We start from the raw sequence: 13,734 nt of genomic DNA on the forward strand, positions 1-13,734 counted from the left end.
AGCTCTGCCTATTTCTCTCTCTTGCCTCACTATTGGCCGTTCAGCTCTTTATTAGACCATTAAGTGTTTTAGACAGGCACAGTAACACAGCTTCACAGAGTTAAACAAATACAACCAAAACAAAAGTAACACATCTTAAAATAATATTCTACTACAGGACCAGGCTGGGGTAGGTAGGAGGTGGCGAGGCTCACCCAGGGGGCGGGGCTTCTGAAAGGACAGCAATATCAGAGCAAATGAGCACTGGGCAGAAACACAGGGGAAAGCCTTGCAGTTCCAGGTCATGGTTTCTATAGTAAAGTGGAATGATTGAAAAAGTGTGGTATGGTTTATGCCGGGCAGTGGTGTTGCATGCCCTTTAATCCCAGCACTCAGGAGGCAGAGACAGGTGGATCTCTGTGAGTTCGAGGCCAGCCTGGTCTACAGAGCGAGATCCAGGACAGGCAACAAAACTACACAGAGAAACCCTGTCTCAAAAAACAAAATAACAACAACAAAAAAAAGGTGTGGTATGGCCAGACATGGTGGAACATGCCTTTATTCCCAGCACTCAGGAGGCAGGGGCAGGCAGATCTCTGTGAGTTCAAGGCCAGCCTGGTTTACAGAGTGAATTCCAGGACAGCCAGGGCTGTTACACAGAGAAACTCTGTCTCAAAAGACAAACAAAACAAAACAAAACAAAAAAGATGTGGTGTTGACACAGTGTGGGTAGGGGGGTATCTTGATTGGCAGTTCAGAACACAGGTGGGATGGGATGATGAGCAAGGAAAAAGAGCTGTGTATATTAGGAGACTTGAAATACTATGTGAGTGAGCATCCCTCATATGAAATCCTGGGGACCAGAAAAATTCAGAATATATTTTTTAGATTTGAGTTATTTGCATATGCAAATGAGGTATTTTGGGAGGGACCCAAGGTTAAACAGGAAGTTCATTCTTGCTTTATCTACACCTCAGACACAGCCAGGAGTTAGTTTTTTATATGATGTTCACACCTGTGTTTTGACTGTGGCTTGTCACATGAAGTCAGAGGCAAGCCTGCTGCTTGTCAGCACTGAAGAAGTTTGTGATTTTAGAGCATTTTGAATTTTCGGGTTTTTGGTATTCTCAACCTGCATAAAAGAATCATTTAAAACCAGTGGAGAAAGAAGGAGCCATCTGTCAGGGTTCAAAGCAATAAGCCAGTCACTGAGAAAATGAAGTCAGATCCTTACCTCACACCATGTAATAGCTAAACTCTAGGGTCTGGATGGACTGACAAACTTCTGTAAGCATGCTGGGGAAATACAGGGGAGTGTGCTAAGTAGTCACAAGAAGCAAAGCCAGAAAAGGCTGATCAATGACCCAGTGAGATGCAGAAATATAAGGCAAAAGCAGCTTTATCCATAATTGCCAAAACCTTGGAGCAACCAAGACGCCTTCCTGTAGACTAAGGAACAAACGAACTGTGGTCCGCCCAGACCTTGGACATTTCTTCAGAAATGAAAACAAATGAGCATTCCAGCTGTGAGAGGACATGGAGGGACCGAAAATGCTTAGTGCTTGGTGACAAGCCCGTGGGGAGACTCACTGTCCGACTCCAACACTACCACAGGACTGTGGAGACAGGAAACAGATGAAAGGCTGCAACCAGCTTAGCGGGCGTAGAGAGGATGGTGAGCAGGTGGAACCACGAGAGCTTGAGACTTGAAACTCTTTTGGATGACACTGAATGGTGGACACGTGTCACTACAGAGATGCCGGGCCCATGGGTGTGCTGTACAAACAGCAGTCGTGGGATTCACCGAGAGTTTTAGTGAATAGCAGGGCTCAGACTTTGGCTCCTCCACAGGAGGAAAGAAATTGACTACTGAACTAAGGGTGGGGAGAGGCTATGAGCACTCTGCCTGCCAATCAAACTTCTCTGGAAAACAAAACCTGTTAGTGAAAAAGAAAGATGCAGAGGAGACAAGCAGTCAGCTTTACCATTCATGCAACAGCCAGGATTAGTAGCCTGGGTACATAAAGAACCTCTAGCATGCCATAGAGAGATTGTGTGTGTGTGTGTGTGTGTGTGTGTGTGTGTGTGTGTGTTATGTATGAGTATGTATAGTATATGTGTGAGAGTATGTGTATGGTATGTGTGTGATATGTGCATGATGTAGTATGGCATGTGTGGTGTGTGTGGTGTGTGTGTGTTGTATGTGTGTGTGGGTGTAGTGTGTGGTATATGTGTGGGGGTGTAGTGTATGTATGTGGTGTATGTCAGATGTATGTGTTCACATGGGGCGTTTACATGTATGAATGTCACATGGAGATCCAAGGTTGATGTCTGTGTCTTCCTCTGTTGGTCTCCATCTTTCTTTTTTGAGGCAGGGTCCCTCACTGAACAGCCAGGCCAGCTGGACTTGGCTAGCTTTATGTGGGGCCTGGATGCAGGTCCTCACACTAGCACAGCACAAATTTGATCCACTGAGCATTCCCTAGCTCCATAAGGAAACAGGTTTAGAAGATGCACCTGGGCGAGGCTGGAGAGATGTGTGAGTGAGGACAGCACCTGCTGAGCCAGTACAAGGACTTGAGCTCCTAAATCCAGAACCCATGCATAAGGCTGTGCCCGGTGCTGCGCACAACTGTATCCAATTCTGATGGGGGACAGACACAGAAGAGCTGCTGGGACTTGCTGGCCACCAGTTCAGCTCCAAGTTCAATAACAGACCATGTCCCAAAAGGAATAAGGTAGAGATCGGTAAACCAGGACACCCAATGTCCTCCTCAACCTCTAGAAGAACCTACACACGTGTGTCCACACATCACACATTGCACAGACCGTACACACATACATACCACATAGTATACACACCACACACACATACACCACACACACCACATATACATACCCACAATACATACATACACATGCTACACTATATACACACACACACCATACACTACATACATATACAGACACCACACACACCACATACACATACCCACAACATATACATACATATACCACACTACATACACACACAGACACCACACACACCACACATAGACTCACACGCACCACACATTCTACACCCTACCACACATACACACACCCTATCACACACACACCACATATACACACACACACATACACACATACAGACCCCACAGACATACACACACACACACACACACACACACACACACACACACACACACACACAAGACTGAGGAAGGATGCGGCCACACATACTCAAAGAGGAGGAAGCAGGAACAGTTCATAAACAGCACCGCCCAGCTCAGTGGCACTAAGGGACAATAGCACACAGCGTGGCCGTTGGAGGGTTAAATCTTTAGTACCTTACAGCATCAAGTGTTGGTAAGGCCTGGGAGGAGCATTGCGGGGAGCCCCTAAGGGGACTAGTCACCTGCCCTTGGCCTGAGACTGACAACAGCCTGGAATCCTCTGTCTCAGAGCCCTGGGGTCCCGGGTGGAAGGCTGGGGTGAGGGCTGTGGCTCAGCTCACAAGGCCACGGTGTACTCCTCTCCTCTGCTCCACTCTTGGGACTTCACCTTGGGAGCTCAAGGTTGGCTGTGGGATGGGGTAAACGGTACAAATAGGACTTTCCGTCCCTTTCCACCTTCCCTCTTTTTAGAGTTGCTAGGTGTTTACCTCCACACGGTGAAGCACGAGGCATCAGCTCCTCCCATCTCCTTGTCTCCTTTACTTCATCTGCCCTCACCACAGTTTCTCACCACCACTTCTTTCTTGCCTTCTCTTTAGCGGCAGGGCCAGGCGCGACAGAGGTAGTGGGGAGGGGGGGCACAGCTGCCGGCTAGGCAGCGTGGGAAGAGGCCTGGCTATAAGACTGTCTGGAGCCCTGGGAAGATGGCTGTTAGTAAAGTGCCTGCTAGGCAAGGATGAGCACCTGGGTGCAGATCACCAGCGCTCACATAAAAAGCTGGGTGAGGTGGTGCACCCCCAATCCCACTGCTGGGTCAGGCTCACTGGCCGGCTAGTCTTGGCAATTGGTGAGCTCCAGGCTCCATTAGGTGGAGAGCAATAGAAGATGCCCGGTGTTGGCCTCTGCTCCCCCCCCCCCCCCCCCGCCGCATATCTAGACACATACATGCATACATAGTTGATCATAAATGCTTATATACAACAAACGCCAAGAAAAGTTTTTAAAAGAATATTTGGAAGCTAAGTGTGTGGTGGTGACCTCAGAAGCTAAGTGTGTGGTGGTGACCTCAGAACTCAGGAACTCAGGAGCATAAGGCTATTAAATTCAAGGCTACGCTGATCTATATGGTAAGGTTTAGGCCAACAACAACAAAACCCAGAACAACATAAAACAAACCACACAATACCAACAACAAAACTCAAGCGAATCTACATCTGAGCCTGTCCTGGTTAGTGTTTTGGGTTTTGTTTTTATCAACTTGACACAAGTTAGAGTCATCTGGGAAGAGGGAGCCTCGACTGAGAAAATGCCTCCATCTGATTGGCCTATAGGCAAGTCTGCAGGTTCTTTTCTTGATTGATGGTTGATATGGGTGGGTCCAGCTTATGGTAGCAGGTGCCACACCTGGGCAGGTGGTCCTGGGTTCTATAAGAAAGCAGGCTGAGCAAGCCATGGGGAGCAAGCCAGTAAGCAGCACTCATTTACGGCCTCTGCATCAGCTCCTGCCTCCAGGTTCCTGCCCTGGACTCCAGCCTTGACTTCCCTCCAGGATGGGTGTTACCTGAGAGCTGTAACATGTTGGTCTCCTTTCTTCTTCTTCTTCTCATCAGGACTGTCTCCCTGTAATGAGCATAGTGAAAATGCCTTTTAGCCATGTAAACACAGCTTAGTCAGGATCCCCACGACACCCATGGCTGTACCCGATAACCAGAACTTAGTGACGTCACTCATTCAAGATAACCAGACTCAGTCCTAGACCCCATGACACCCACTGGACAGCATATAAGAGACCAAGAGCAAGGCTCTGCTCTGCACATTTGGAGAGACCCCACCTTGATCTGCCCTGCTGCTGGAGAGTCTACCCCCAAGACCCTGATTCTCAAATCAGAGACTTCTGTTAGAGACTGGACCTGACCTTCAGCTAAGATGCATCGCACAGGCGAGTGGCCTTGGGGAGATAGGCTTAGGACCGTAGTTAGGAACTTAGAGTGTGAACCTAGTGTGATGACCGTCAGCATAATAAAATGTAACTTTTGCTATACGACCTATGTACATCTACCTTCTTGCTCGAGACACTCCCTCCTTAAGACTGAGTCCGTATCTTAGGGTTGGCCACACAGGAGGCCTTAGATGACAGTCTATAACCCGGTCCCCAAGAGACGTGCTCTGTTTTGTAATTATCCCAGTGGCTGTAAAGATTAGTGCCTGGTGGGCATCAGATACCAAGGCTGCCCTATCTTGGGTCCCTTGAGATTCCCCCACACGTGACACGATCCTCAGCTTGAGGATGACAGAAAGACTGGAGATTCAGAGAGGTCACGTGCTTAGCCCCAAACCACACAGAGAAAGTGTGTTAGGAAAGAGCCCATCCCCATAGTCCTCCAGCTCACACTTCTTCAACTAGTGAGTTACCCCCACGTCACAACGCTGCACACGCTCAGAGCTGAACAGTCCACGGAACGTTTCCCCCAGCTGCATTCGACTGTGCAACCACAACACCTGGCAGGAGCAACCTAAGTGAAAACGTTTACTCTGGCTTGTGGTTCAAGTCCACTGTGGTGGGGGAGGCAGGCTGTGTGGCTCTTTCTTGGCAGCAGGTGTACGGCAGAGGCTGCTTAGGTCATGGTGGACCAAGAGGCAGAGAGCAAGACAGGTCAAGAGGCAGGGACAATGGGTCCACCCTGTGACCTACCACTTTCGGTTGGGCCCCACTTCCTACGGTGTCCACAGTTTCCATAAAAGCACACCACCCCCCACCCCCCACCCCCCCGCCGCAGCAGGAACAAGTGTCCAAACCGTGAGACCGTGGGGACATTCCATGGGGGCATTTAAGATTCAAACTTACATATATACCATCCCATTCTTTTCAAAATACTGGTTGTGTTAAAAAGAAACCTGTGAAGTTGATTTTATAACCCTCTGCAACAGTGGTTCTCAACCTTCCTAAAGCTGTGACCGTTTAATATAGTTCTTCATGTTGTGACCCCCAACCATAAAATTATTTTCATTGCTACTTCATAACTGTGATTTTGCTATTGCTATGAATCGTAATGTAAATATCCATGTTTGCTGGTGGTCTTAGGAGCCCTGAGAAAGGGGTCAGAGACCCACAGGTTGAACATTGGAGGCCACTCCTTCCGCGGGGTCTTTCAAACACAGGTGCCACCAAGCCTGAGTGCAGGCTGAAACCAGTCTGTTGGCTGCTTTGTAATAAAAAGTTTTATTGGGGAAACCCGTAAGTTAACATGTCACCCATAGCCAGTTGGATGAGTTAAATAGTTTTAACAGAGACCACCTGGCCCCCAGCCTCAAATGTTTGCTGTGGCCTCTTTCAGGAACCAGTTTCTAACATGTACCTGTTTGCTTTGCTTAAACTTCCACAGGGCTGCCCTCGATCCTCTGGACCACCCCACTGCCTCTCAGCCTCTGCTCCCAATAATTAGTGTCCCTTCCATGGGGTCCATGCACTCTCAATACTAACAGGCCAGCTGGCAAGTGGCTGCGGGGGGGGGGGGGGTCCTTGACATGGGGATGAGGTCCTTCCCTGGATCCTGACACCTGCTCTGCTCCACAGGCCTCCTGGGAATGGTCGCGCACATGATGTACACACAGGTGTTCCAGGTCACCGTGAGCCTCGGCCCTGAAGACTGGAGACCTCATTCCTGGGACTATGGGTGGTCTTTCTGGTAAGTGACCTTTGACCTTCGGGTATCAGAGTCTGAGTCATGCTGGGTACACAAAGGAGTGTGTCAGGATCCTTTGGCTTGTGAATGGCAGAAACCCATGCTTACAAGAACAAGAGTGCTTATTCATTGATTTAACCCAGAAGCCAGGGTGTGGGTAGTGTATGAGACAGGGGTGAGGGGTGGGCACACACAACCATATGGGACTCTGGGTTGTGACAAAATCCTGCCCCATCAATCTGAACAAAGAGACCCTGGGGCTCAGTGGTGGTAAGCAAATTCCCCATGGCCAGTGTGTTCTTCACATGCAGAGATGAGGCCTCCTTCTCCAGCATGGGCTGAGGTCCTAAACGCCCCTCTGATGGGCACAGGTCCTTTCTTTTCTCCTGAACAGTCATGCAACTGGGGAGTGGCTTGAGGGTAGTGTTTCAGCTCAAGCTGGCCAACCTCTGGAGCTAGGAATGAGTCCCAAGGTGTCTAGGTGGACCGCATGCTGGGTGAGCCCTGTAATGTCTGCTTCAGGCACAGCTGGATCCAGATCCAGTGAGTTCCTCAGGGACCCAGTCTTCCTCTCTCCCTTCCTCAGTCTCTCATAGCTTCAGTCTCAGGCAGCTTTCCTCACAGTGGTGGTAAAGATGGTTGCCAAGCACCACTCCAGAACACCTTACAAATGTACTACAAATAAAAGGGGCAGGGCGAGGGATGGGGGCAGGGGTAGGAAGTGGGGGTGGGAGTGGTTTCGTTGGCTTATGTGATCATCCATGAACCAATGATTTAAATCCTGGGGAAATGAGAAGGATCTGAAGGGTTGTACCTGAGTCACATGGTCCAGAGCATCCCTTCCACAGGGAGTGGAGAGATTCACAAGGACACAGGCCTTGCCCTGGTGGCTGGGGACACACGTTGGCTGGGTTATTCAGCTTATTTCCTGAGCGCTGTGGCTCTGGACACACAGTGGCTAGTCTGTGGCCTTTCTCCACAGTGCTGGAGATGCAGCAGTGGTGGCTCAGGTCCCATGGGTCCTAACAGGGTTCTGGGTCAATACTTCAGGGAGACTTGGGGGAAACTCAAGAAACCTGACTGAGGAGCACAGCCCCAGCAGCAGAAAGGAACGGACGGAGTCCAGAGGTCTGGTGCTCACTGGTGATGAGCAACAGGTGTTCTAGGCATGGTGCTCCAAACCTGCAGCACTCCACGGACTTTTTAGATGGCTACCACCCAGGGTTTAACATCAACAGTGACCTCCTATTGCCTATGTGGGAACCAAGGCTCAGAAAGGGTAGGCTGCTTGCCCTGGGTAACACAGCTTTCATGTAGCACTGGGATTTGTCTGCACCCCAGGCCATTCAGCAGCCCCTGGGTCCCACTGTAGCACTGGGCTCCCTCCTACGCTGAGCCTGCTGGTTTTGACCATGGACTTGTGTTTCCCTCTGGCCTGGCTCCTTTCCCCACACTGCCTCCCACATAGCACCAGATTCCACAGGACTTATTAAAACCGCCCACCATGAGGCCTGGATTAAGGCTGACACATCCCTCCTTGTCACAGAGACCTGCAGGACAGATAGCCCCATTTCTCATTCCTTGTCCACTGAAGCCAAAGGAGGCCATCTCTTTCGCTTCCTATATGAGAGGTCATTTGTTAAAATTCTTGCCCAAGCCTCCCTGGCTCACTCCAAGCAGGGTGTGAGAGACCAGTGTTGAGGGAGGAAGCCCCAGCCTCCAGCCTGAGGCCCATCAGGAAGAATGGGGCTGAGGACCCTGGGATGGTGAGCATTCAAGGCTGGTGAGCATTCTCTGGCAGACACCTGTGCTGCAGTTGAAGGTCCCCGTGGTTATGTGTGTGGTGCACCCCAGTCTCAAATTGCATCTTGAGCAGCCCAGCAGGAGCCTGTGGCAATGCTGAGGGTGATAGATAGGTCTTAGGATGAGGTCAAGTTCAAAGCTGCCAGCTGTAGATGATTGTCAAGTCCCTTAACCCCTGTGTGTCTCAGCATTGTCAACTGTACAATAGAGACTGCCACTTTTACCTCATGGGTGGCAGCCCATTCATTCTCTGTTGATGGATAGAGTACATCACCCAACAGCTCCTGGGTTCAAGGAAAACTGCATTAACTCATATGGCTTTGCAGGTTGGTCCTAGCTTGCAGACTTCCGTAAAAATCTGGTTCACATCAGTGGGAGACAGCTCAGAACAATGCTGGCTAGCAGTAGCTGGTGGCCAGAGCAGCTTCTTGTGCATGGTGGCCGGTCCCATGATCAGCATTTCAAGAGACCCAGGTAGAAACCGAAGGCTTTGTGTGTGCGGTCCTGTGTCACTATGTAGCACTCTGTGGCCCAAGGCCAGGTGCAGGGGCTGTGGCCCTTGATAGCAGCTCTCATAGACAAAAGCAAAGAAGTGAGGCCATGCTTTGGGGTCACCCAGGCTGAGGTAGTCACTCAGGCTTGACAGGCGTGTTGGTGTGTGCGAGGCCAGCTTCTGGTATCCATGCAAGGCAGATGTTCTGTGAACAACAGTGGTCATGAAGGATACCCCAGCCACCAACATTCAGTGTCACATAACCCGATGTCCACATCTGCCCACATCTGGGGGAGTACTCCAAGATGCTCTTCCCTATGCTGTCTCGGCTCTCCTTAGCCCACCCAGAACATGCCAGGCAAGACAGTGGTGGGCGTCCAGCTGGGGGTAAGGACTGGGTAGAGTGAGAGCTGAGTGGGCCAACAGCTCCAGACAAGACTTGGTGAGTGGCCGCCTCAGCCTGCCTTTGCCTCCCAAGGAGTCACTGGCCCCACTTCTGGGATCAGAAAGTTAGCGACAGTGTGGAGTGTGTGTCCCTGGGGAGTCCCATGGTTAGCCTCCGAGGCTGCCTGCTGCCTGAAACACCAGTCAGCCTGTGGAAGGTTTGCTGGGCCTGAACCTAAACTGGTAGTTTTCTAATATCTGCAGAGCTTAGACTGTCAGGTGGCAGAGCAGGTTTCCGGCTTGTGGCCTGTTGGAAGATCTGTCTGTCTGGCCTGTGTCTAACCATCCATGTTGGGTGACATTGTAGCTCAGGCAGGACAAACAGTGACTGACCTCTGCCCTCCAGTTCTCCCCAGTCTCCACCATGAACTATTGCCTCCTCACTTGCCTGACTGTGCTGGGAGGGCCAAGAGAATACAGATGTAGTCCTGAACAAACATTTTCTTTCTGTTCTGCTCTTGATCAAAACGCCAGGGAGAGAGGGCTTCTTGACTTAGCACAACACATGTAGCAAATCCCATCCCAAGCAGTCTCTCTGAAGACTGTAGATTAGAACAGCCAACCCTAGTGTAGACCAGAACAGCCCTAGTGTAGACCAGAACAACCCTAGTATAGACCAGAACAGCCCTAGTGTAGACCAGAACAGCCCTAGTGTAGACCAGAACAGCCATAAATGTAGACTAGAACAGCCGTAGTGTAGATGAGAACAGCCATCCCTAGTGGCACATTCTTGGAATCCTAGGTGGTGCCAGGAGGATTATGAATTTGAGTCCAGCCTGGGCTACATAGGAGATCCTGTCTCAAACACACACACACACACACACACACACACACACACACACACACCACACACACACACACACACACACACACACACACACACACACATACACCCCTAAAAGTTCCTGAGAGGCTAAACAGTTCAGCCCAGGCCACACAGGAGAAGAGTGAGTTGGGTCCCCGAAAAGTTTGTCTCCTGGCCTAGAGGTGACCCTCTGCACCGAGCCCCCTGTCCCCTGGGATAAGGGAGCCTCACTGGTTCTCTTCCTTCCCATCTCCCTGATGTCATGGGAGCTGGGCCCTCCAGGCTGTTTCCTGGCTGAGGACTCCTGGACCCCAATTCTGCAGGCTGGTCCCAGCAGGTACCTCTGCTGCAGTACTCTAGGATTGCCTGAGGGCCCCAAGGCAATGTGGGAGTTTTGCTGGGTTGGCTGGTGTTCTTTCCAGAGGCTGTGGTCAGCAGAAACTCTGGCCTCCTTTTCTCTAAGATCAGGACAGCTAACAGGCTACAGCTGCCCACAGGTGTCCTTGGAGGCTCCTAGAGCCTACAGTCATTTTAATGCTCCTAATGCTCCTGGGCTCAGAGGGTGGCCTGGGTTAGGCATTTGTGTCCTGTCCCTACAGTGAGCCTGTGCCCTCAGTCTGCAGCTGTCTGTGGGAGTCCCCCCTTGATGCTCTGTTATTATCTCCCCTCTATGCAGGGCCTGGGGTCCACTGCCAAGTGGCAGATGGGTGCCTTCACATCTACTCTCCAGCATGCCTCTGTGACTCCCAGGGGACAGAGGAGGTGGAAAGCCACACTCTCCTGTCACACCACCCTCTCTCTTGTCCCCAAGTATCCACTGTGCTCTTAGCTGTGACCCCCAAGCCTGCCACCCCTATACTTCCCTGCACCAGCTGAGCAGTGTGATGCAGACACTAGAAGTTTCCAGGCCCAGAGACTTCAAGCTGTTCCATGTGCAGGTATCCCGGGGGTCTGGGGAAGAGGGACTGGAAGATCAGAGTTGGTGGGATGTAGTCTGAGCCCCACCCCGGCACACCAGGGAACAGTGTCTTCTTATCTGCTTTTAACCAGTTTTTATTGTCTCTGTGTTAACTCATTTGTTTATCCATTCCACAATTTATTTATTGAGTACCTGCTGTGTGCCAGGCACTGTTCTAGGTGACGTGGCGTAGCAGGGAAGCAGAGCGGAGCATTTGGGTGTGTGAGGGGAGGGGTAACCACACACAAAGCAGGACTTCCACTTCTAGGAAGTCAGGGAGGACATGTCTCCCACTGCTCCTGCTCTACACAGCTCAGTCCTTGGATGGGCCACAGTAAACAGACCTGGAAGATTCTGGAAGGTGGAGAGAAGCCAGGAGACTAGATGGAGGAGTAGCACTCAGATGTGTCCTCCTCGTGCGCAGATCCCAGAGTTGGAGCTGATGGAGTGGACAACACAGACATGTCAGAAGGCATAGACCGAATGACAGCCAAGGGTCAGGAAGGGCCACAGTCCTGGTCACTTCTCCTGTCACTGTGATAAACTGGCCAAAAGAACTCCAGGGAGAAAGGGTTTATTTCAGCTCACAGCTCCAGGCAGTCCATCCTGGGAGGTGGAGGCGGCAGGAGCTGGAAGCAGCTGGTCACATCACACCCACAGTCGGGAAATTGAGAGTGACAAATGCTCGCCTGGATCGCTCTCTCCCTTCCATGCTGTCCAGGACTAGCGCCCAGGGAAGGGTACCGTCACCAACGGCTGGGTCTTCTCACCTCAAGTGACTTATCAACATAGTTCCTCACCGGCATGTCCAGAAACTGAATAATGCCTCACAGGTACGCCTAGAGGCTGTCTCCTAGGGGATTTCAGGTCCTGTCAGACAATTAACACTAATTGTTAATTGTCATCAGCTGCTAATGGAGACGAACACTTTAAGGCCAAATTTCCCTGCTCCAGTCACACCGCTGCCCCCACCCAGGAAATCCCACCTGGGTTCCCCACCCTGGGCAGCACAGATGGAGCTGAGGTGTTCTTTTAGCAGACCTGACCGAGGCCCCCAGCTTCCTCACTTGCTGAGTGGTAGCAGAATAGGGAGCCCCACTCACAGGTCAGCAGCAAGGCCTCCCACTCAGTGCCAGGAAGACCATGTGGGATGTGTGGACTAGACTCTTGCAGGTATGACAAATACTCCATGCAAACCCCTTGGAGGCATCAGTGGGGAGCCAGGGATTTTGCCAGCTTTCCCTATGGTGATGAAACCACCCTCCCCATGGAGCCATAGAAGGCCACAAGGAGCCGGATGACACACTCTTGCTCGTCTCTGCCAGGGTGTGGCAGTATCAGTAGAGGTGTGATGAGCAGCAGGAAGGTCAACCCCTGCCCAGCAGAAGTCAGGAACCCTTACCACCTTGAACGGCAGTGGTGGCCTAATGGGAAACTTTGATTCTTACGCCTACTGGCTAGTTTCCAGGTGGGGCTCTCATTTTCCGTGCCACAATGTGATCAAAGGAAGCCAGCTGAAGCAGAAGGATCAAACCAGACCCAGGATCTCAGCAGAAATGCCCCAAATGAGCCAGATGTGATGGCTTACCCCTGTAATCCCAGAATTTGGCAAGGCTAAGGCAGAAGGATCAATGTGAGTTTTAAGCCAACCTGAGCTACATGGTAAGGTGCTGGTCAGCTAGGGCTGCAGGTTAAGACCATCCCATCCAACGACAGCTGAATGGGCATTGTTAAAGTAGCATGCCAAGACAGACTACATCCTGGACCATTAACAAACTCCAAGTGTTAAAAAAATAATAGGGAAGCCAAGTGGTGGAGCACACCTTTAACCCCAGCACTCGGGAGGTAGAGGCAGGTGGAGCTCAGTGAGTTCGAGGCCAGTCAGGTCTACAGAGTGAGTTCTAGGACAGGCGCCAAAGCTACACAGAGAAACCCTGTCTCAAACAACAACAACAACAACAACAACAACAACAACAACAACAAAACCCAAACAAACAAAAAACCAAAATAATTAAGGAGAAAAAGAAACCAAATAAAATGTGTTTTTTGACCACAGAGAAATCAAAGATGGAAGAAAATCAGGAACCACTTGTAAACTAAAGAACACACTTCTCAACAGTCCCTGAACCACAGGAGGGGCCTCAAGGAAAGCTTTAAAGTACATTGAAGTGAAAAAATTAAAATACATCTCAAAACTGTGGAGCCAAAGTAGCACCGAGAGGATAAAGAACAGCGCTGAATGGTTCCTTATCAAAGAGGAAGAGTGGGACGGGAGGGGCAGCTCAGTGGTTAAGAGTGCTTGCTGCTCAGTCATGAGGACCAGAGTTCAGATCCTACCTCCTACATATACAACCCCAGCTCTGAGTAGGGCAGAGACAGTAAGATCAATGGAG

General features: G+C 50.7%; 1 protein-coding gene across 5 annotated transcripts in view; it reads left to right on the forward strand.

Moving 5' to 3' along the window:
- Window positions 1–13,734, forward strand: part of Gsg1l (GSG1 like) — a 170,811-nt gene that overhangs the window by 122,782 nt on the left and 34,295 nt on the right. For all 5 annotated transcript variants that reach the window (XM_059251114.1, XM_059251120.1, XM_059251135.1 and 2 more), the window contains one exon: window positions 6,730–6,841. In XM_059251114.1, coding sequence (XP_059107097.1) covers window positions 6,730–6,841 — 112 coding nt within the window. The remainder of the gene's footprint in view (window positions 1–6,729; window positions 6,842–13,734) is intronic.

This window comes from Peromyscus eremicus, chromosome 1 (assembly GCF_949786415.1).
Source record: "Peromyscus eremicus chromosome 1, PerEre_H2_v1, whole genome shotgun sequence".
NCBI lineage: Eukaryota > Metazoa > Chordata > Mammalia > Rodentia > Cricetidae > Peromyscus > Peromyscus eremicus.